This window comes from Teleopsis dalmanni, chromosome 1 (genome assembly GCF_002237135.1).
Source record: "Teleopsis dalmanni isolate 2A chromosome 1, ASM223713v2, whole genome shotgun sequence".
Lineage (NCBI taxonomy): Eukaryota > Metazoa > Arthropoda > Insecta > Diptera > Diopsidae > Teleopsis > Teleopsis dalmanni.
In genome coordinates, this window is record NC_051846.1 from 212,452,189 (window position 1) to 212,477,087 (window position 24,899).

The 24,899-nt window shown below is 30.4% G+C and overlaps 4 protein-coding genes across 8 annotated transcripts in view; 2 read left to right on the top strand and 2 right to left on the bottom strand.

Annotated features, from left to right (window-relative positions):
* LOC119671794 overlaps positions 1-21,111 on the top strand; it is a 76,549-nt gene extending 55,438 nt beyond the window's left edge. Inside the window, exons 1-6 of one of the 5 annotated variants that reach the window (XM_038082577.1) lie at positions 16,955-16,987; positions 17,411-17,550; positions 17,607-17,869; positions 17,933-18,994; positions 19,054-19,271; positions 19,337-19,691. In XM_038082577.1, the coding sequence (XP_037938505.1) occupies positions 17,539-17,550; positions 17,607-17,869; positions 17,933-18,994; positions 19,054-19,271; positions 19,337-19,524 (1,743 nt within the window). In that variant the 5' untranslated portion in view covers positions 16,955-16,987; positions 17,411-17,538 and the 3' untranslated portion in view covers positions 19,525-19,691. The other 4 variants (XM_038082575.1, XM_038082580.1, XM_038082578.1 and 1 more) reach the window with 4 other exon arrangements.
* On the top strand, positions 9,265-10,784 carry LOC119671797 (deubiquitinase OTUD6B). The gene is made up of 2 exons (XM_038082583.1): positions 9,265-10,571; positions 10,686-10,784. Exon 1 carries the CDS (start codon positions 9,479-9,481, stop codon positions 10,403-10,405), a length of 927 nt encoding a protein of 308 aa, XP_037938511.1. The 5' UTR covers positions 9,265-9,478; the 3' UTR covers positions 10,406-10,571; positions 10,686-10,784.
* Positions 10,773-14,636, bottom strand: LOC119671798 (sugar transporter SWEET1). Its single transcript, XM_038082584.1, has 3 exons — positions 13,883-14,636; positions 11,367-11,772; positions 10,773-11,312 (listed from the first exon to the last, which is right to left on the bottom strand). The coding sequence occupies exons 1-3, from the start codon at positions 14,050-14,052 to the stop codon at positions 11,166-11,168; spliced, it is 723 nt and encodes a 240-aa protein (XP_037938512.1). The 5' UTR covers positions 14,053-14,636; the 3' UTR covers positions 10,773-11,165.
* LOC119671796 (DDB1- and CUL4-associated factor 13) lies at positions 15,199-23,649 on the bottom strand. Its single transcript, XM_038082582.1, has 4 exons — positions 23,557-23,649; positions 16,640-16,984; positions 15,871-16,585; positions 15,199-15,814 (listed from the first exon to the last, which is right to left on the bottom strand). The coding sequence occupies exons 2-4, from the start codon at positions 16,707-16,709 to the stop codon at positions 15,262-15,264; spliced, it is 1,338 nt and encodes a 445-aa protein (XP_037938510.1). The 5' UTR covers positions 16,710-16,984; positions 23,557-23,649; the 3' UTR covers positions 15,199-15,261.
* Between the last annotated feature and the right edge of the window lie 1,250 nt (positions 23,650-24,899).

The following is a 24,899-nucleotide window of genomic DNA, read 5'->3' on the forward strand; positions in this document are numbered from 1 at the left end:
ATGTTCAATAATGTAGCAAATATACTCAATATTCTGCAATTTTATGTGGATTATTGTTATGAAATCTGCGCCCATTTTGACGTGGTCGATACTCGTATATTTATATTTTGTAAGGTATGAGTTTCTGATGAAGCCTATGTTTCCAAATTAAGTACAGATTTTGGTTTTCATGATATCATCTCCGTCTACAGTTGCAGGTATTATACTTACTTGAGAAGTCTTCTTTCTGTACAAGTTAAAACTTGTTCACTTAATTGCTCTAATCACTTCCTTTACTAGGTGTATAGAATAAGAAGTATATTAATATTAAATCCGTTTTGTTTTATGAAAGATGACTGCTCTCCTTCGCAACTACAACTGCTCTGCTAGTTTCACAAAAAAATATATACAGTATTTCTTATAAGATTTTTGCAGTGCGAGGGCTTGTCATAAAGCCCAACCTAGTTTATGGTGTATTCCTTTGTTCCAACTTGATAGTGACAAATACATTTCACTAACAATTATTACTAGTAATTTTTATCCTACATTATACAAGCTTATGTCCAAAAATACCATTAAGACAATTTCCAACTCCAAAATAATATACTACGTTATATGCAGCAAATCTAGCAAATCTAGAAGGATCTAGCAAAACCGAATATTCAAACAATAATGTGTCCATAAGGTGTCCAGTATTCATAAATGAACTACAATGGCGTTCAGAGATACTATATAGGTATACACTGATAGGTTAAGAATACTGGAAACCAGGTACCTTGAAGTTTTTTTAAGGCCCTATTTTTTGTCAGACAAAAAAATAAAAAACAAGGATCCTCACCTCTTCGTAGTTATTGTTATTTTAGTCATCCAAATAAATTAAAAAAGTAAAATAAATGTTAAATATCAACTATCTTTGGTCCACTTAGATACCAGAAAAATGAGAGACGGAAGTTATCAGTCCTGTACAATGACGAACTTTAAAACCTTTGTGAAGCAGACGATGATTTTACATTCCATATATATTACCGACTACGCTGAATGGATTATGCAGTCCATTTCAGCGTTTTTCACTATAGGAAAATATAATATATTACAAATCAACTGTTCACCACGCGAGAGGTCTTGAGCTACTTGCGTAGTTGAGAAGTTAAATCCATAGCTGAGTATTTCCAAGGCAAGCAATGCATTTATGTATCTTATTTTTTTATGTATCTTAATTTTTTACTACCTTGAAAGGGAATTTGCAGGGATTGATTTGGTTCTTATGTGAAATACGAAATAAATTTAAACGTTTCGAGTAAATTGAATCAAAATCAAACCGATCGAACCAATCGAACCAATCGAAGCAATTTCAAATTCCGTGCAAGAATATTTAATAAAAATTTCCCCGGGCAAACTTCACAATTTCAATTATTTTTTATGATTTCATGATTTAACTACAAATTCTAGCAGATAAAATCATAAAAAATTCATGGGAATACGGCACAAACTACGAAAAATTTCCAACTGTATTGAGAATCATACCCAGAGTTAGCATACTAGCATACGGACTCCTTCGTAGGTTGCAATAAATTCACTAGAATCGCTTATTGGAGCAATCATAAGCAATTTATTAAAACGGATGCGGAAGTTAAAGTTTTATGCCACGTCTCACGTACCAACGCGAGATGCGAATCCTTACTTCAAGTTATGGAATAAAGCAAAACACAAAAAACAATATTTTTAAGGATAATCACCACAGCATGCGGAGTGTGGCGGTGTGGCGGTGTTCAGCAAATGTAATGCGGTTGCAGCACCCGTACCCGTGCCCGTACGTAGGCAACTGAGAAGTGGGCGGTGTAAGCGGTAGACAATATAATCATAATCATTTTTATAGTCCTAAGTTGGAAAAATTATACGCCGCCGTCAAGCAGCGAAGTGGGGCGCATAAAAATTAGAGTTGCAAGAAAACGCACAAATTGGCTGGGCTACCAGGTGAGCCCCATTTCAGGATTGAACAAGACGGCTAGGTATGAGTGGGTAGCAGCAAAGTCGTATAAATTTTGTGTGGTTTGAGATATGAAAATTCGAATGAATTTAAATGAGCAACTTCACTGCTGCCAATACCAACTGCAATCATATATTCCGCTTATTCCTGCCACTCCACGAATTTCGTTCATTGACGTAGGCGCTGATGCCGGAGTTTACTTTAACGCTACCGACGTGGTGCTCATAACTTTGTTGTTAGCATTGCGTCTTTGGAACCCGACGAAAAGTAAATAGCAGTAAAGAAGTGCAGAAGTCGAACACAATTTGTAGTTACATTAAAATGTGTAAAGGATTATCCTGCAGGAAGCGGAAGCAAGTTATGGCATTTATGTGCCTCCAAAGCAGATAAAAGTGTGACTCTGTGTGTGTGTTTGCTGTTGTAGTTTGCGAATTATGATTCTCGAACACGTACCTCTCGGTGCTGGGCTTAAATATTCACATGAGCAACAGCCGCCAATTGCCAATAAAACTTTTGTGGCTCATGAAACTACCAAAGGATACAATATGGCAATCTATGTGGCATTAATAGTGAGGACTACATGCTGCCATATCATTAAGGCATATTCACTGTTTATGTGTTTATTTGCCTTACTAAGATAATTTCTGCTCTGAACGTAGCTTTTGACAATTCGTTAAATGGCTTCGCTTGAATGGGAAATCAGCTGGAAAAGGTCTCAGGCAATTCGAATAGAAGTCAATTCTTACTCCATTTATTGTGTAAATTGAAAAAGTATTTCTTGTATGTTTGTTCGAGAATTTTATAGCGATAATGTGGAAAGCGGAAGCAAACAGGCGTATGTGTTGAATTTAGATAAGATTTGAACTCGAAACTATGCAGTATAATTTAAATTAATAATAACATAATATTAAGTCAAAAAGGATCAAAGTCAAAGTATAATCAGAAACTTACAAGTTTGTAAGTTTCAAGATAGAATTATAGATTACATCTAATAAATATGTATATTGCACTGCACCTCGATATAGACAGATTGTAAGAAAATTCATTATTGAGCAGATGCTCATATCCTAAACAACAGCCTCTGTTAAATTTCATTATTCTGAACAACTTTTTCTACTGAGTTTTATAACGATATAGCTCAGCTCTCGTTATATCAGACTAATGATATTATTATAATGAATGGAGAAAAATTTGAAGAAGCTCAATAATATATAATGGGTCAATTTATGTTGCATTATTAACTCAACAAAATCTACCATTTTACCATTCACAAGGAACTATAAACTCAAGCACCTAAATCCAGTCAGCTTTAATGCTATAAAGTCGGAACGAAAGAAAGTGGTAAAATTCTTGTGAAGAATATTCGATCAAAAATGACTGCGGAAAACTTAAATTGACGTATTGCCAAAAAAATGTCATCGCAGGGATAAGTTAGGGTTGTTTCTCAAAATGAGTTCCATACATTTATACAACAAATATCATACATTATTTTCTATAGAGCTGTGGTCTACGACCTGTAATATTTTAAACACAGCCAATTTCTCAGGCAAAGTTTATTCAATTACTTTCACATGCTTCTTTAAAAATTTTTAAGAGATTTATCGAATATAATAATATTAAAAATATTAGTTTTCATCTTATCTTATTCATACAAGGATGGCTGAAGAAACACAGAAATGCACTATGAGGTCACCTATCACTGTCTAATGCAATCGCTGCACTGATTGGATACCTTACACATTGTTACCGCCTAACACTCAGCGTTTATCCACTTTATTGTCGCCCTTCCTTAAGAGTTTATCCAATGTAGAAAATTGAAGAACTGGAGATATTTCTTGGATGCGATCCTGATCCCGATCTTATAACAGTCAGTAACAGTTATATCCCTAAAATTGTGATATCAGAATGTGTCCTTATAAAGGGCCTAACTAAGCTGTATTTTCTTGTAAAATGGACACCCACTAATATTGTAAGGAACATTTTTTTGCTTCAATCCTACAATTTACACTGATTTAAATGAGTTGCACTTATAATAAATTAGTATAAACAGTTTAATACATGACAGTTTTAATAAACAGTATCCAAAATTATTTATATTTTATTTTTATACTTTTTATATACAACGTATATTCATAAATTTAGTTATATAAAAAGTATCTCTGTGATAAAATGTAAACATTAGCAAAATATTAAACCGAGTTGCTAATGTGTGTATTGTTAGACCTACTAGCTGCAATTGTTAGCAAGACCAACAACATTTCCATAATAAAAGCCCAAAGGACATACACAAATACCCAGACAACCATCAGAGCATCTTTTTTTTAATTCTAAACAATGAATTATTAACAAAAGATAAGGGCGAAATGACTGGAAAACAAAGGACCAAGGGTCGTTATATGCAAATAACACTCTTTATGGACAATGCTTATCGTAAACTGTAATAAAAAATTAAATTATCATTGAAAAAGTTTGCTTTTTTAACAATTGAAATACAAATTTATTGATAAAAATTGTAAAACGGGTTCGAAATAATTTTTTTGGATATTTGAAGAATTTACCACACTTAGTAGGAACCTGTAGTTATCTGTAGTTTTCATGGAATTCTTCAAATGTATTATTGCCTCAGCTTAGTTCTCAACACAGCCGAGATTTAAGCGCCCATTCTTATTCCTTTGAGAGCAGTGAATATGTGTATGTGTATTGGCATAAACCATAACTTCTTCGGAGGGGTAATATGGACCCCATCAAGTAAAAAATCCAACTAATGAGTTTAAATATTTTCAGAAAACTTATTAAAAAACGAATAGATCGATAAACCATTATGCTTTCTAGTTTCAATAAGGATCTCTTACATTCTTACCTATTTTGCAATTGTTCTTTTTTTTTTTCATTTGAAAAGTTTATTTTATATATCAAAATAAATAATATTTCGAATTCGACAATTACACACAAAAAATTTTTAATTAAAATAAAAACTAACAAATTTAAATAAATATTTATACCTTTTTTTTGGTATTTCAATAATTCGGTTGGCAGAATAAAACGTTTCATCTACGGAATTGTCAAAAACATAGTTTTGTATTAGAACAAAATTTAATTCGAAAATCAAAAATTAATTAAAACTAAAATTGTTAAAATAAATTAACATAAAATGACTATGCACCTTTAGCTACACAATACCACAAGGATAAAGGATAGCAGACTCACTCCTTTGAAAACCGTTTGAAGTTTTGTGAAAAACCGAAAATAGCAAATTCATTATAATTAGTGGATACATTCGAAGTGATTCATACATTCATTAGTTATAACTTCTATCCATATTTCATTCTACAAAACTTAAATATATAAAATACATATAGAACTTACGGGCGCAGTGTTTTCAATCGCCTGCTACTCTCTTTAACACCTCTACTAAGAGGATCTGCTAAGACCTTACCTTAACTCTAATGACACTACCCACAATGACTAAAAAAGAAACAATTGTAATAAAAACCCACATTTTAAAAAAGTTTCTCCCTTCCGAGTTTCATTTGCTCTTGCTACGATTTTTGCTCCCTTATCAGCTCTTACCCCTTGCAAACAGAATATAAATACAATATATATAAAATGAAGCATGGGATGAGTGAGTGATTAGATGAAATTGAAATAGTACGGAATGTGATGATGTGAATTGAAGTACGTAAGAAGGGAAGAGGTAAACATGACTATACTGTATTTTAATTCTAAAACCTTGCCATGAAACCACATACCAATCGAGTACAACTGTCTATATTTATATCCCTTCGTCGGACATAAGAACGTAATGATTCGTCTAAAACTATCTCTGTTATACACTTCTATATATATATCGTTCCAACCATCTACATTTATCTCCCTTCGTCGGACATAAGAACGTAATGATTCATCTAAAACTAATTCTCTTATACACTTCTATATATAGATCGTTCCAACTATCTATATTTATTTCCCTTCGTAGAACATAAGAACGTAATGATTCATCTAAAACTAATTCTCTTATACACCTCTCTATATATGTCGTTTCATAAGTAACAGTTACGTAGTCAATCTATTATGATACATTTTACCCTGCAGACTTTAGATTTGAGGTAATTTTCCTCAAATAAAGGTATAGTATAATCCATTTACATGTTTATATTCCATCTCCTAAAATTTTCTGGTACGTCCTTAGTGGTAGTGTTAGTTACAAATAACAATTTAAACAGCAAAATTCTTAGTATCTCTTAAGGGCCCTATTAAAGATATTATCATATGTAAAAGTGAACAAAATGCACCCTTGTCGATTCTATTCGAAAACATTACGCTGTATTAAGGCGGAGTTTAGACCCTCATCAGGATTAACGATACCTGAACTAAATTAAACTAAAACACTTTTTACAACCTGACTCAGCACTACAACACTTAATATAACTAACTCGTTGGTATTCCCGGAATTGAAACGCAATAGATTTTTGTAATATAAAAAATAAGTAATGAAAATAATTTATCGCAAATAATTGTATATATAAAAATAATATGAATAAATTTCAGCAAAAAATATATCAATTCAATCTGTCAGAATTTTCAACTACCGAAGTGAAACATTTAAAATATTATTTTTTTAAATTTATTTTATAATTTTCATTTTCGAGCCACAGATGTTGTAGGCAGTTTTTGACCATAAATCATAAAAACACATGACTTGAATAATAATTACTATAACTTTTTTGATATATAAAAATATAAATATAAATAAATTTAAAAAAGCAAAAAATAATCCCTCTCCACATTTAATCTAAAAGCAGTCACTCTTTGAATAATCTGTGACTTTATGGGTTAATTTCTGTATTTGTACTAATATCTTCTAAAGAATTTTATTTAATATGTAGTGAATTAATATTATGTAAAATGTATTTAAATTAAATTACAAAAATCTGTTCTTAATCCTTAGAACTACTTTAAATTGTAGTAAACTTGTCCATATGAATGAGTAAGTAATAAAACCACATAACTTCGTTTATTTTCGTATTTACACAGAACTTTATTCAGATATTAATTTTCTCGTCTTTGACTTGGTTCATTGGTGTGATCCTTCCCTTTCCATCCACATAAATTAAAGCCTGAAGTGGTTCAGTACTGCAGCATTCAGTTTAGGTATTTAACTTCATTCGTTTTTTTTTAGTTTGAGGTTAAATTGCCTTCCTCATCTCGTCTTTGTCGAAGACGAATTGTGCTTTTATGTTTGCTAAGTAAACTGAAGTCAGACGTCACGTAGGAATGTGTCACTTTGTGTTGGTATTGAAATGTCAATATCACTAAGAAAATTAGGGGATGTACGTACTTAACCATATGTAGAATTTGTTTTCGGTTAGATTAACAGTAGCAACTCTTTGGGAATATTAAATTTGGAAAAATATTTAATGAACACTTGTGAGAAACTAAAACAAAGGTTTTAGTACTTTGCCAACTCCGCAATTAGGTATGAATTGATGAACTTGTTTAAAATCACATAATTAGTTAATTTTGTTGATAGTTTTAAGGATGTCAATTGAATGTCAACCTAACCTAACCTAAAGGATGTCAATTATTGATTAACAAATATTTTATGTAATTAATTTATTTATTATTTTATTTCATCTTATATTTACTATAAGGTTAAACATTTAACACTAAGTGTTCCCTGTTTGGCTATCAACAACCCTATAGAAGAATGTTTTAATTGAAGAACCTTAATGCCTTTTCATTGAAGATTTCAGTATACCAATGAAGTATATATTAATTACTTAAAACAAGAAAAATTGACAAAATACTAATTTCAATAAAACAAATTTAGTGTACTTGGCTTTGTATGTTTAATTGTGAATCCACGATTAAACTTTAACTCAGTTCTAAATCATTTAAGTATTTCTAAAGACTACTAAACAGCTATGTGGTCAGCCCAAGAATCTACTTTATTTACAATCAAATTTTTTGAATTTGGAAACTTTCACACAATTGTCCCGCTTTCCTTTCAAATGCATTTCTTATCCTTTAAATCTTAATTAATTACTTGACACCTTGTACATATATAATATATGCTAAATTTTTTAGAATGATTAATATATTTTTGAAAAATCATCTGTTCGTCATTAGTACATCATTTAAATGGAGCTAAACAGACGTTACATACAACTACAATTAGAAATGGATAGCATATCTAAGAACTTAGTCTTTCTGAAAAAGTTTGCAGTTGTCTCTATTACATGCCATGTATATAAGCTTGTCAAATGATTTGGATGTCTCTCTGAATACTATTCGCCTCGATGTTATCTTTAGATGTCCTCTTTTTCTTAATTCAATCGGGTTTCATTTTAAGGCTGAATGAACTATACTACTCGTGTGTTTTCTTAGAGTAGACCATATTTCCTCTTTCTGATATCATTTATTAAACCAATTTGCTTGGTAATCTCCATAACTCTGGCATTAGTGATTGTATGTGTCGAGAAAATACGTACATATGTACTTTTGAACACGTCATAATAATATAAAAAATAATTATAAAGACTTTGTTTGGTAACTGGATGAATCGAAACAAACAAAAAATATCTAAATACTCTTTCATAACTCTTTTGTCTCTCATAACAATATGGTCAAAATTTTTGCTCACTTCAATTAATGCTTTGTATACGACTTTGTCAGCAACATCCGGAGAGTTTAAAAAAAATTTTGGACGTCTGTTATTATTATGAATATTATTTGGCTCTGCCGCCATGATCCTATATCAGAACAAGAGCATTAGGAGCGCTATGAGCGTGACTCTACGATTGTGAAGCAGGTTTTATACTGAAATATAGTCATTTTTAAAATTCAAATTCAATTTAAATTCAATTCTTTTATATCTGTTCCTCTATTACATTAGGTCTGTTCGATGAGCTACTCGTAGTAAACCTCAAGTAAAACACAAATAAAATATAAAATTTACAGGATAATACACGAAAATTTGCTGATGGAACGCACTTGTGTATACACAGTGTTACTCAAAGTTACTACGAGTAACTCGTGGAACAGACCCTTTATGAGTACAATCTTGTTGTGATTTTCGGTATTATAAGTATTGTTAATATAACATGATTTGGAACATATTTTTTTTATGCAATCAGATAATGCTCAAAAAATAATAATTTTAAGATAATAATAATATCAATTAAATATAAATTGAACTTTAATAACTGTGTAAACACCTTTACTATCAACTTAAAATAAAAAAAAAAATATATTCAAAATTTTATATATTCTCAACAATTTCTAAAATTGCAAGCAACTACTGTCATTTAAAATAACAGCAATTCACAATAGTGGTTATTGAGAACCAACACAATACAGTACATCAGCTGTCAAAAGTTTTTATTGGAGCCGCTTATAAAAATTATTGTAAATTAAATTAGATATATAAATTTATGTTGTAAACTAACAATTTCAACACAATCGCAGTTCGTTTTATAATAAAGTTGTTATATTATACAATATAAAAAAACAATGACGACTACCACCGAATCTTTGGTTAACAAATTGCAAGAAATATCAATTGATGAATTAGCTGCCAGACACCGCCGAGAAAAAAAAGAGCTACAGGCTAAAATACAAGAAATGAAAAAGTGTGCAAAAAACGATAAAAAGAAACGTAAGGAATTATTGGAAGAAATCACTCGATTGGAAAATCATTTAATACAGCGACAACAGCAGGAGTTGATGCTGTCACAGCAAATATTGCAAGAACAAAATCAAATCCTTTTGCTTAATGAAAATCACAACACTGAAGAGCTCGTGGACAATAAAGAAAATGCAGAAGATGAGGAAAAACCAGAACGTATTTCTAAAGCTCAAAAACGGCGGAATAAAAAAGCAAACGAAGCACGTCAACGAGAAGAGGATATACTTGCTGCCAGCAAAGACGCGAAAAACGAACCCAAAGCGGTGGAGCAACGAAAGTTAGTAGCAAAACTGAAAGAAATGGATTTGATGATTTTTGAAGTGCCATCAGATGGAGACTGCCTATACAATGCCATTCGTCATCAACTTGGTTTGCATGATTTACATGGTTTTACCGTTGATGAACTTCGTGAAGAAACTGCCAAATACATACGTGAAAATAAGGATACACTTATATGCTTCATGACTGACCCACATACCGGAAATCTATTGGACGATGAACAATTCGAACACTACTGTAAGTCTGTGCAAAGCACACCTGCCTGGGGTGGTCATATTGAGTTAAAGGCTCTGTCATCTGTACTTGAAATACCAATCGAAGTTATTCAAGCTGAAGGTTCAAATACGGTACAGGGAAACGAATTCAAAGGTCCAAAGTTAACAATAACTTACCACCGACATATGTATAGTCTAGGCGAACATTATAACTCAACGGTGGCGTTGCTTTTGGAAGAACATACGGATGATGAATAAATACTGCATTTAAAACATATTTAATAAAATTGTTACGAATTTTTAAGGCTCCTAAAATACAAGAACTAAAGTTTTTTATTTTTATGATCCAAAGTGTTCCAATTGGTGTGGACAATGCCAAAAAAAAGTCAAAATTTAATTATAAAAGAAACTTTGTTTCATCAACGTACGTATCCTTAAAATCATTTCATATACTGCTTAAATAAATACGCAAGTTGTAATAAATTCAATTTATGAATAAAAATTCAATTTTTTATAAAATAAAATTTCTCAATTTTAGTTATGATGTGGCGGTGCATCTCCACAGAGCTACATATGCGGCTTTGTAACAAAACTATAGTAATTTATATAAATATACATCATTTTTAAAATGTATTTTTATTTTGTAACAATTTATAGCGGTTGTGTATAATTTTAAATTAACTATAAATAGAATACCTATTTTAACTATATTTTAATATTAAATTTTGTACAATTAGAAATATTAGTTTTTACTCTTAAAATTCATTGTTTTACAATTACAATTTTTAATAGTCATTTACTAAGTTAAATAATATATCTATTTATTTATTAAAAATATGATTGGAAGATTTTAATTATTGTCAAAAATTGCAGATATTGTTGAAATATAATATTTATAGCATTGCATAGATTACTTATATAAAAATGTCTAACTACTTTGCATCAGTGTATTAGGCTATAAGTAAAATTTTAACTTTTAAAAGCATAGATGTTTAAATTATGTGTTTAAGTTAAATTTTTAATCCTTCTTTTTGTTTGGAGTATTTGGTTTCTTTTGTTTTGTGGCGGCATCAGTTTTAGACGGAACTTCGCTTGGCGTACTTGGATAAATGGCGAATAGAGATAATTGTATGGCACTCAGTACAAACAATAAAAGGTTTTGATACTAAAAGAAAACATTATGAATATATGGAAAAAATATATGGTTTTTGTTACTTACCGACATCGCAGTATTTCTAATCGAAATACCGTACAAAGTCCAAGACGCAGCAACCAATGTACCAGTAAATATAATTGGAAATGGCATGCCTTCGGTACTTTTCTTCTCAATTATTTTATTGATTTGCAACAGTGGTGAACCAACTAGCCACACCAAAACTGTGGTTATTATCATACTCAAACGGAATTCAACTTTCGCAGGATCTTCAAAGTTTGTATAAGCTAGAAAACCCATTGTAATGACTGTAGCTATTCCAATTTTCTTCCAAATATCTGTTCTAAACTCCTTGGATGCATACCAGTAAAAAACGAACATGAACACACCATTAAGTACTAAACCAATTAGATTGGTTCGAATCATGTGTATATCATCCATAATAGCACCAAGTTTAAGAGTCAGAATAGTGCTGTATAAAATAAAAGTTAATATATTTAATCATGATTATTTCAATTTGAATCTAAATTAAAAAATTTATTATGATAATATTGTATAATGATATATATTTAGGTCTGGTCAGCGCTACAAATCCACTTGATTAAAAACTAAATTTTCACTTGAAAATTCTCTCACTATTACCCACATTTCTACTCGAAGGTTACTCCCTTATTGCAGGACAAACTACTATTATTATTCATTATTATTATCTTCTTGAAGATTATAAGGAGCTATTCCCATCAGCAACTAAGAAAAATATAAGTTGCTAACATGGGCAGTCATATATATTCATATTCGTATAATGTTGCACAGCATATAGAATTCCTTTCTTACTAGATATTTTATATCGGATTTAATCAGATATTCATGTTTAGCAAGTACTAACACATAATGCTACTAATTTGTAACTGGATTTAAGACCATCAACGGAAGGAAAAAAAGCCAACATTCATTTATTTGTTCCCAGACAAATTCCAAACCGAATAATTTCTAATGCGAAATGCATTCTTGTTCATTTGTAATTAAATTAAAGTTGCATTTTTATTCGGTTGTTCAAATTACAAGTAACAGGTTATTTAGCATATTTCTATTGACGAGCTTAGATTCATAAAAAAAAAATTAATTGCAAAATTAAACGAATAAATTTTAAATTGCGTACTAAAATTTTATGTGCTGTACATGTGAATATGATTTGGTTATAAAATCTAATAAGAACCCTACATACTAGGTAATCATCTCCGTGGCATAACTATATACTATTCTAGCATAATCACATACAGTCCATACTTCAAAATACTTTTATACTTGAATTTCCGAACGTTTCATACCAAAAGAACTACTTTGGTCACAATACTTGGCTTTACTAGAAGTTCCAACTTTGTTATTTTCTATCCTAGGACTCACAAAATGAAGCAAGTACTTTTTATTTACTAGGTGCTTTCTTTTGAAAGAAGTGTACTTCATATCAAAAAGGAAGTCCTCATTATATAGATTATCATGTTGTCAAATTGCGATTTCTTAGTGCCTTGCGTATTAAAATGTTATTAATATGAATAATGTGACAAGTATGTATTAAATAGAATATAAAACTCTTAATGGAAGTTAAAAGAGGCTTGTGATAGGGTTCCTCACTATTTCGTCATATTCAATTTCATATATGTATGTATATATATTAACTACTCCCTACTGCATTTTATTTTACCTCAATCCAAATCCTATTAGTAGTAGTAGTAGGTCCTCATTCCTACCTCCATCTCTCTTAATCACTACTCATTAACGTCCTTATCCATGTAATTGTCTTCTATATCCTTTCATGTTATCTACTTATAGGTCCCAGCGGGTTACAACAACAACAACATAATAGGTTGAAATATTGGTTGGTTGAAATATTGTTTACTGAGGTCTCCGTAACGAAAAAGCCATAACAATCTTTTATTGTGTCAATATAAATAGTATTTAGTTAGTTGTTTTAACAATAAATGAATAGGAGAAATCTATTTAACGCGATTCAATGATTTCTGAAATTGCTTAGTCTACGTCCAGAAACCATTTGTCGTTTTAGACGACCAAATGTCGTTCAATCCTCCCAATAGAGATTCAAAAAATTGACTACATATTTAAGTTACTATAACTAAAACAACAACATGATTCACTAATAATGACTTTCCATAGTGTAAAACTAAGACGACTGATCAGTTAGAATTTCGTAATGTGCAATATATAATCAATAATCTAAATATTTTATTATCTCCTTTGGGAATTTCTTATCAGTGGTTGGCGTAGGCTGCACGTAGAATTCAGATTTTATTCAATGTTATTATTGGTTCCACTAAAACTGATTAACCTACACCACATCGAACAATAACAATTTACATAATTGACTTCTTCGATAACCGAATTCGTAAGATTATAGGGCCACGTATCTAAAAGAGCTTAAGATATAGGGTTAAAAACTATGTACATACATTCCGTCCACTTTAGATAAGATACTAAACAAAAATGCAAATCATGCTGATAAAATATAGAGTGCTTTTGTTAGTTGGTCATCTATGACCCAGTGACTAGGTGTTCATTATACTTACAGCACAGTACCGCCAATAAAAGGCTCTGGTGGAAATCCATCACTTTTACCCTTCTTTCGTATGCTATTTAGAAATGCGATACCGGACAAAAACTGCAACGTCGTTATGGTGCCGGCTATTTTCGCTATTGTCTCGCTGTGCGGTGCCAAAATATCTCCAAGGGCATCCATTTTCAAGCAATTCGATTGGAATTTATTACTACGGCAATTGTTGTTGGACTGTTGTTTGGATTATTACTGCGCTCAGCCTGTGCCAGTGCCAGTGCCTGCTCGCACTCGTGCTCACTTTAAATATAGCAAGTTCAAGTTCAACGCTTTCCCCCACTGACTTTTATTTCGTCGGACCTTCTACTGCTCTCGTTTTTGCTGCTGCTTCCAATGACTTTTCAAACTTTTTTCTGCCTTGAGATTGTTTTGATTTCGATTTTTTGCTTACCATTCAGTTTTCATTGAATTGATTTTTTTTTTATTTATTTTTTTTTTATGTATTTTATATAATTTAATGCGTTTAGTTTTTTGTTAATAAATTTATCACATATTTTCTTTAGTTAATTGTTCAGAACTTCAGACTAACATTTATTATCTACACAATTTTTTAATTTAATAATAATTAAATTATAATTACGTGAACAAATGCGGAGTGTAAAAAAAAAATTATTTAAATGAACTTTGATTCACTGAAGACTAAAATCATCGCACAAAAACACAACTCACTTGAATGCTTGCTCCACTCGCACTAACGTCGTTCAACCAAGTTTCACGTGTACTTAACAAATAAAAACAAGTGAAATAGTTCCCTCCGCCTCTCCATCCACAAATACTACCGGTTCTATAAAATACTCTGGCAAGTTGAGAGCGGCAACTTTTTCGTTGTTTTCAAAGTGTTTTGACGGGAGGGCGGCCTACGCTGCTCTTTCTTATATGTAGTTACGAAATGCAATCTCTGAAAAACATTACAGCTGAGTGTAAATGTTTTATTGGTTTATTTTACGGGGACTGATAAAAATTCAGAATTACTGATCTATTCTCAGTAGGAAAAAGATTATGAAAAAATATTATATTATTATGTATTTTCTAATGACCAAAAGCAGCTAAGAACCCCTTTCGGAATTTCACCATTCGTAAGAAAGTCGAATCACTCTACTTGACATCACTCTACCTGGTATTAGAAACATATCATCGTTCCGAAGCTTTTGTAAACAATAGATATTCCGCCCCTTAGTTTTCAATTATAATAAATATGTCGTAAATTTTATGATAAAAGACGCATTGTTAACAATTTAAAATAATTAATATTTTAGTTATTAGTAACTAGAATAACTAATTTAATTGGATTTATTCGTATAGAGGTATCAAAAAAAAAATAGTGCATTGACAGATCTAAACATCTTCGCGCAGAACATGCTTCTTCTTCTCTGGTACAAAAGGCACAGTTCCGGGTTTTGAATGCTTGCGTACATTGGCTTCCTTTTGTTTTTCCTTATCTTTGATAGCGCGCATTTTGCGTTGTGCATTCAGTATATGCTTTGGTACTTGACGATGTCGAGCAATGCGTTTAATTTGTGGATGCGCTGCGAATTTTGCTTTAAGTGCTTCCTGATAATTGAATGCAGCACGTTCGCGTGGACGTATGACACCTAGTTTCTCTGATGCTTTAGCTTTCCAAATACGTATATTCATTTCATCTGATCCAGAGTAAATGTAGCGATTGTCTAATGACCAAGCGACACAAACAACGTGCTGCATGCGTTTAGTGTGATAAATGTCACGGGAGTGACTGTGATGTGAATTGTATATACGTATTGTTTTATCATAACTTCCAGAAACGAACTCCTTGCCGGTAGGTGAATAATCAACATCAGTAACAGCGGAAACGTGATCAAAATGTACTTTGATTGGGGATTTCAACTGTCGAGTATCAAATGTATACAGACTAAAAACAATAACAATTGTGAGATTCGTATGTATTACAATCGATATAAAACTTACTTGCAGTCTTCATTGGCTAAAGTAAAATTAAATGATTCCATTGGATTCCACGCCAATTTATTACTTTTCATTGTTAACACCATTTTACGCAAAGGATTTGATTCGCGTTGATCATAGAAAATAATACTACGATCACTGGCACAGCAAGCCAACACTGAAGTCTCAACCGGATTAAACGCAATAGCGTGTAATGTGTCTACACCCCATTTTAGTGTTTTTAATGGATCATTTCTATTTTCATCCCATATTGTGCACACTTCTCCACAAGTTGCAAATGTAGCACTTTTACGATGATGCGAAATCCCAGTTATGATAGTGCGACTCAATATTGTATTAATCGGTTCTTCGTCTTCTCCAATTTCCGGTCCATTTGATTTCCATACTTTTATAGTTTTATCGTCACCTACAGTAAAAAATCGATCGCCATTACTTCCGTAAGTAATGCCACGTACAAATCCTTCATGTGCAACAAAACTACGTAAAGTTGCACGGTTTGCCAGATCCCAAACATGTACTTCACCATTGTAAGCACCTGACACTAAATTCGACAGCATTTTGGGATGTTTGGCAAAGCAATTGACACCATCACGATGACCGCTTAAATTTCCTACAAAAGGCTTTGCAAACACACGATCTAGCTTGGTAGCATTCAGTGCACGCACGTACTCTCTCACTGGTTGCAATGGATGTAAGTCAGGATCATAATTTCTAGGCACTAAAAAACAAAATTAATTAATAAACGAAAACTTAAACAAATTTTTGCAATTACTTTTGTGAATTTGGTTTTTGGTTTCACGAACATAATGGTCCGGATTCCGACTTATCATTTTAACCTTCATTGTTGCGTATTTAAAGTATTTATTGCGTGGATGTCAGAATAACATTTATTTTCAGAATATATCTATTAATTTAATTTTGGCTCTATGTTAAAAGCCAAAAAACCACTGCACTACGCTTCTGAGCTTGAAAAACGAAAACAAACTTTGACACGTGCAGTTGATTTTGACAGCTTGCATTTTCGCGTTGCCAACAAACGGTATTTTTACTGTGCATAATTGGTGAGCATTTCATCCACGTAAAAAGGTGTGCACATATGTATCGGGTTTGTTGTTGTCTGGTAATAAAAATTTGCAAATTAAAGTGTGAAAATATTTGTGTCTACTTTATGCGTTATTTTAAATTATTTAATAAGTATAATGAAAATGTAGAATTCATTTTAACAAAATAGCTTTGAGGAAGTTTGTCATTTATATATACAAAATAATCAAATAAGAGATATTACTAATGTGTGTATTCCAACTAGACATGGCAAAGCAGACGACAGGATAATTTTTTTTTTCACCTTTCTCTATTGTATATGTTAATAAATATTTGAAAGTGATCGAAAATATATAAATAAGAATATATATTTTCATTCGAAGTTAATATTATTATACAAAGCGAATATATTAAACCTTAGCTAATTAGCTCTCGTCCTGCTGCCACGCCTATCAAGAAACCTGTAGGCTATAAAATCCTAAATTGATTATTTTAATTGCAGTTTCAGCAAGTGAATGCAATTTTACTATACAAATATGCGCAACACATTCCAGGAGATGACCTATTACTGAGCGTAACTACCAGACTAATGTAAGCAAAGCAGCAAAGTTCATTTATTTTATTTGAAAAATGAATAATTTGGTAAAATCTTTAATTTCTTCATTATTGAGAACACGATTATTATTTTTAAATTTTAGGATCATATGAAAAATTTTTATCCTGAAAACTATAAGTTAGATCTTTCGGAAACAATGAAAGCGGCGCTGGCGAAAGGTCCTCAAGTACCAGAGATGCAACCAGGAAATACTGGCATTCCTGGTGTTGGCTATGTTACAGAAAAGCTTTATATGCTATTACAATTGTATTTGCAAAATAAAGGTTGGAATCCAAGCGCAGAGTTATTGCAATGCTTCACTGATCTGAAGGATAATGCAATGTTACCCAGTGCAGCATACTTGCAGTAAGTAATCAAAAATTTCTACTATAATTATTTTTTTTTACCAATGATTTATTTCATTTGCAGAGTTTTAGCGAATCGTTTAACTCTTGATTCACAGGGTCGCTTGATACTACGTGAGAATGGTAAAATAGTATTGCCATTTGAACACTTCGCCAATGCAGTCATGCTAAAGCATATGTCTGGTCCTCACGGTTTACATTTAAGCGTAGACGCTACAGTGCGTGCAGTTATTGAGTCCTACACCATTGGCCGAGAGAATTTTGGAATGGAAAAAGAGTTTATTATAGAAGTTGTACAATCTTGCCCAAGCCCAGCTTGCCGTTATTATAAAAACCATTTAGGTCTCTCTCCATTGCCATTTATGGAACAACAATTTCCGGGCGTAAATCCAGCAGATTTTCTTCAACATTTACCGCATCTGCCACCACCACATGCAGCAGCTGCAGCTGGTGTTGGTGCTGGTTCAAGCGGCAGTAGTTCCGTTGGTAGCTCAAGTGGCGGAGAAGTTGATCTGACAAAACCCACTCCTTCCCACGCACAACAGAAAGTACCACCACAGTTGCAACACTTAACGAAACAGCAGCAGAATAGCATACAATCTCAGCTGTCGCAGTTAAGCGCTGCAGCAGCTGCACATCATCAACAGCAACAACAATTACAACAGCAAGCTGCTGCTAAGCAACAACATCAACAACAGCAGCAACAGCAACAACTCACAGCTGCACTTATACAGCAACAAAACCGTGCACTGGCTCAACAGAGTTTGGAAAAGTTTAATAGTCTCAGTGCACTAGAAAAGCAACGTGTGTTACAACAATTGGACCCTAAGCATTTTGACCCAATGGCAGTAGCAGCTGCAGCAGCTAATTTGCAAATGCAAGGCTTAATGCAACCACAAGGCGTTGTTAATGCAGCAACAGTTTCCAGTACTGCAGTAGCTCCACCACCACCACCACCACCGGTTGTGCCAAGTGGAGTAACTAGCAATATGGCAAATCATCATGTAGCTCATCATCAATTACCACCACCATCGCAGTCTCCAACAGCACACACTGTACACAGTACATCATCGTCTTCCTCACATGTTGTTGAACCAGCAGCACAGAAAAATATTGAAACTTTACGGTAAATAAAATGACGCACATAAATAATTGAAAATAAATATTTAAGTTTTTTCTGTGTAGCTCTAATTTAGAATCTCTTGAATCGAACAAAGATCTGTTGGCACTGCACAATGGTGCTTGGGGAGCACAAGATGCAAATCGAGATGTTATGCCACAAGGACAAGATAAAATTGTACGAGTTTTTGCAGAACTAATGCGAAATATGGCACGCATGAAAACCTATATACGTCCTTCAATGTGCAAACCATATGGCAAACAAAGCGAAAGCTTACAAAAAAGTGAGTACTTCCAATTTGTCATTGGTAATTAATAATATTGACATTGAAAAATTATTTGATAATAGCACTTATGGACACCATACAAATCGTGCAAACATTGCGTAATTGTTTGCCTGCTCCGCACATTCCAGTGTCATCATGGAAGAGTGAAAGTGAAGGTGGCAGCGTTGTATTGCAAGGTAATAATGTAGGTGTGGGCGTTGCTGCAAATGCAGCAATTTCACAAAGTAGGGTTGAAAACTTAAGCAATTAATGATGACTGTCTGATGATTTTTAATGAGACTATTTTGTTTTTTAATTTTTATTACTTATTACTTATTACGTTTTAAATGTGCTATAACAATTCGTAGACCCCCCTTAAGTATTACGTATAGACTCTCAATCATATCCAAGTTACAATAATTTAATTTAATTTTATAGGTGCACATCTTTAGATAATTTGTTCCTATTTTTTTTATTATTACTTTTATTTAGTACTTATAACTAAAATATGTTTTCAATGCTGATGTGGTATACGTTTTTATTCAAAAGCAGGTTTTTAGTATTTTTCATTTAATTTGTATAAAATGAAAATACATTTTTTTTTTGCAAAACGTATTATGTTTAATATATATTAAGTGAAATGCTTTTATATTTAAAATATTACTGTTTGTTTTTGATTGTTACTTTGGTAACAATAACTTCAACTGACTAGCATTGTTAATTGTAGAAATTAGAGATTATCAAAAATGATTTGTTATATTTTTGAATGACTTTTTTATAACTATATATCTAACACTATAGCCTCCAATATTTATATTAACTTTCAGCAATCTTTTCATTAAAAGAGCACTTTTGAGTCTTTGAAAAATTACAGTTCGAAGGAATATAGGTCCTCGTGCTAATATTTATATACATATAAAATTTTTCTATAGTCTATCAGTTTTTGAAATATTTAATTAACTGAATAATTAATTAAACCAAAACAGTTTTAAATATAAAATCTTAATGCTATTCTGCTTTTCTATCTTTTAAGCACTTTGTTTTCAATAATACTCAAGATATGTTTATTCAATATTGAATCAATTCAAGAAATCATACACTTTTTGAATCAGAAACGCAAAAAATAACATCCGCAATGTTTTTGTATGTTATCATTTATTTGCCTTCATAAAGGACTAAATTAAACGGAGGCTTTTTATGAGACAGACTAATAATACACTGTGAGGAATTGGGGTGTACAATGAAACATCAGTGACACTTTCGCTGAAATACTTTTGAATTTAAAAGCATTTAATTATTTAATTTATATTAAAACTTAATTAAACGAAAAATCAATATAAATGCATTTATCAATATTATTTAATCCTTATGATCAGAAGAATGGATTGGTGTTTATTATTTTTTTTTTTAATTATACCTTTCATGTTTTTGAAATTATTTTACACAATACAATATGAGTCTATTTCACACATAATAATCATTAATAATTACACAAAAAAAGAATACTCATTTTTGAAAAAAAAAATACTATATATATATATATAATCAAGTCAATTTAAGGTTATTACAAGCGTTCCATTTATTGGTTTTCATCGAAATAATTTTAGTTTAAGTTGCATCAACGAATCTCAAAACGTTCCTTATTAATGTAATTGGAACCATTGTAATAACCTTAAAGAACAAAAAAAAAATACTCGCAAAAGTTCTATCGATATATATAAAAAATAATAAAAAATAATTCAAAGCTTCTTTAGATGTGGTTTTAAAAACCCAATTATGTGTGCAATTTCAACTAAAAAGTTGAGTTAATTTACAATTTTAAAAATTACTTATTAAAAACAGAAAAACAGAAAAACAATCAAAAGTTTGATTATAAAATTTAATTTTTATAGAATTCATTTAACTAAAATGTATTTTATATGCACAATTTTTATATTAATTTTTTACTTTAATTTATACTCTATGTGCCATTTTTGTATGCTTGTTTACTTTTTTATATACACTAAATGTTTTATAATTTAATGTATGTTTATTTATTGTATATGAGTCGTTCGCTTTGAGAGTGGTAAAAATAAACTTTGGAATCAATGAAATCATTGTCTCCATTATTTCTCCATTAAGAGTTTAAAGACCAACTCTATTTGATTACAAACGAACTTACGCCACTTTCGAAACAAGGGATTCACATATAAGACTTTTACGACTGATTCTGTTACAACTCAGTATTATCATAATTTTAATGCTTCTTATAAATTAATTAATTTTAATTGAAATAAAAAAATGTAAAATGTTCCTTCGAAATTTTTTTGAAAAAAATGTATTTGTTAAATTTATTTTGGCTATGTAATATTTTTTGAATGTAACGTATTAAATTATTGGCAAAAAGCTGTGATACATGAATTATGTTAAAAATTAAATTGTGAAAATTGAAAATGTATGAATTACGAAATTTTTAGTATAGGATTTTTGGTGCGCAAAGAAAATTTAGAAGCAAGTATTTTACTTTTTATTAAAACTAGTTTTTTATTTATTACGAACAATAATGTGCTAAATTGTTTAAAACTTTGTTTTTACTTATCTAACTTTAAAAATATTATAAAAAAATTTATCATATCAATAAACAATTAATAATATTTAATAGTAGATTTAAGCTTACACAACGTAATAATCGCATAAAGTAAATTAGATATAATTAAGTAATTTTTATGTTAACGCAGTAATAATTTGATCTTCATTATATATTGATTGATGTGTGACATACACATTTAAAGTGAATATACTAAATTGTCATACTTCCTTAAAGTGTTATAAACTGTACTACATATTTTTTTATTTTTTATTTATTAAGTAATGACCTCTAAAGATGAAAATGAGTAATGTTGCAGGTACGATTATCTGCGAATATTCGTTCGTTCGTAAGCGTTCGCTTTGCTGAGGATGTACCTTAAAGTAAAATAAGTACTTATGTATCCTATTCTAATATTAAAATATTTCCAATATTCCAAAAACAAACTATTGGGCTTGTAAAGATTTTACAAATATCTCTATATTAACTTACAATAATGTCCACAGAATTCAAAAATATAAAAAAAGAATAATTTCTAAGAACACAACATTGTTCCTTTGGTCCTTCGGAATATATATAATTCATACTACCATAAGTATAGCATTTTATTACACACCTAAACTACCTATAAGTTGTTTTTGAATTTGCTAACAACAGATGGAAACAGATTAGCAATTTGCAGGCACCATTGCAACAATTCTTGTCTTTTAAAACTTACTTGTACTTACTGTACTATAGGTTATCATATAAAAATGTATAGGTTTGCTCTATAATAATTAGTGTCGCAGGTATAAAAGAATGTTAAAACTACGTAAAATATGTTTCGTCGGTAGCTACCGCATTACTTAAAGGTTTATTGATCTAAACATAAGTTTATTTAAATACATAAGTTTCTCAAACTTTGTTAAAAGTTCGAAATCATTTCTAAATCCAAATAAATAAGTACTTACTTTACGCAATTTCTTTACAATGTCATCATCTAAAGTATATAGCGGTGGACATACTGAATTAATTAATTAATAGAGTGAGGCCACCCTAGATGAATTTTGAATGTTGAAAACTCATGCACATAAGTTGTGCTTGATGTTGCATCTGTAAAAACCACCGACCACATAAAAAACAAGAAAAGAATTCGTCTATATATTGGTTCAATAATGCTTTTAAACACTTAAACATGGTTAAACATTTTAAAAAAACAAATTAACTAAACTATGCGAAAAATGTTACAAAACGCGATTTCCATCTGTGAAATCACTCTAGTATGTCCCAGCATAATTACCTTTATAGTAAGGTAAAGTAGGTAAAGTAGATAAAGAAATATAGATAATTTATATTTAAATTATTTATACTTTTCATTATTTAATGGTTGTACAAATTATTACTGTGTCGATATTAAATCAATTTAATAATATAATAAATAATCTAAAATATTTAGTTATAGTTCTGAAGTTAATAATACAAATTTCTATGTTTTATTAGTTATTGTAATAATAAAGTAAAAAGTATGAGCAAGGAGTAGTAAGTAATATTAGAAAGATAGAGAGAGAAAGACTACTAGAGAAAGAGTGTTAGACTTTTATTATATTACTATTCACTCTTTCCGGTGTTAATAAATAAATCACTAGATAGAATTATATATTCTTTGCACATACTTTTTAATTTATTTACTTTTTTAACATGAACGTTTTTAAAAAATATTTTAAAACAACAAAAATTTTAATTATAAAAATCACCCACCAATATTTTGGCAATACGATTGTATAAACAAACAATCTCAGCATGAAACAGTAACTATTATATTTATATATCAGCCGCTTAATATTTATAAAATCAAACTGGTTAATAGAATATTGTTTAAGCTAAACTGTTATAATAATCCAGAAAATTAAAATTAATAATTTTTTTATTTATAAAAACTCAAAATCAAATTAAAAGCAATATATCTTCATTTACATTTTTTTTTTTGACAGTTCAAAATTAGTTTAACAAATTTTTAGTTTCAATTTAAAAAAAATTATAACAGTTTTATAATTATAGTTTTTAATAAGTTAAAAGTAACATATCTTTATTGCTGTGTTTGTTTTTTGACAGTTCAATAAATTATAATGAATTTTTTGCTCCAAATTAAAAAAATTATAAAAATATAACAGTTTGAAACTTATAACAGTTTGGGTGGCTTCTACGTTAAAATTAATTATAAGTTAAAATTATTATTTCGAAAGGTTGTACTAACTATGAATGTGAATAATTTAGTATCTAATAATCAAAATGTTATTTTATAAGCAGTATTATTATTATAATTATTATTATTTCATTCTCTCAATGGGTGTTAGTTCAAAATTTTTGGCGTAACGCATTTAAATAAATATATAATACTTAAAGGCGAATATAAATTAATTATCTAAATTTACTTCTCAATCTACATGCATAAACAATTTTTCTACAATTTTTAATATTTAGTAGCATTAACAGTAAATTATTCAAATACTCTGTGTATCGCTTACAATTCAATGAAATAAAATTTTAATATTCTAAGTCTAAATTGTTTGATTTTTATTTTGTGTTTTTAATGTATTAATTTATTATGGCTGTCGAATTAAGAATAAAATAGACTCTTTCCTGAAACTGTATATAAAATTGCTATATCCGAAAAACATATGAATTGTAGGAACAGTATCCAAAAAAAGAAATATTCTTCAATATTCTATAAGACTCCTGACAATTCGGAAACCTGGTTATGGTTATAGTTTTAGTGTTTCATAATGGCAATGCGGCAGACCTTACATTTTCACAATAGTCCTTCATAAAAGGATTGTGTATTTGACCTTTAAAAAAAATTAATAAGCTATTTTATTTTAAAAATAATTTTGTGTGTAATTATAAAATTTACTTCAGAGACAATTTAAACTCTGAAATAACATTATATTAATCTAATAATATGTAAGTTTACACTGTGAGATTCATCATCATCCGTGATTATATAGTCCATGTAGGATCTAAGCCTTCCTTTCTTTTTTGTTTTTTGCTTATGTTTCCAATTTCTTATGTTCATTTCTTCTAAGTCCTGCAACACACTGTCT

What these genes read in the sequence shown, in the direction of transcription:
- LOC119671797 (XM_038082583.1), top strand. Translation starts at nt 9,479, where the DNA reads ATGACGACTACCACCGAATCTTTGGTTAACAAATTGCAAGAAATATCA.
- LOC119671798 (XM_038082584.1), bottom strand. Translation starts at nt 14,052, where the DNA reads ATGGATGCCCTTGGAGATATTTTGGCACCGCACAGCGAGACAATAGCG. An exon ending in TTTATTGGCGGTACTGTGCT is followed by an intron (nt 11,773 to 13,882) that starts GTAAGTATAATG and finishes TATTTTATACAG; the next exon opens with CACTATTCTGACTCTTAAAC. An exon ending in TTAGAAATACTGCGATGTCG is followed by an intron (nt 11,313 to 11,366) that starts GTAAGTAACAAA and finishes GTTTTCTTTTAG; the next exon opens with TATCAAAACCTTTTATTGTT.
- LOC119671796 (XM_038082582.1), bottom strand. Translation starts at nt 16,709, where the DNA reads ATGAAGGTTAAAATGATAAGTCGGAATCCGGACCATTATGTTCGTGAA. An exon ending in CAAAAACCAAATTCACAAAA is followed by an intron (nt 16,586 to 16,639) that starts GTAATTGCAAAA and finishes TTTGTTTTTTAG; the next exon opens with TGCCTAGAAATTATGATCCT. An exon ending in TTAGCCAATGAAGACTGCAA is followed by an intron (nt 15,815 to 15,870) that starts GTAAGTTTTATA and finishes TATTGTTTTTAG; the next exon opens with TCTGTATACATTTGATACTC.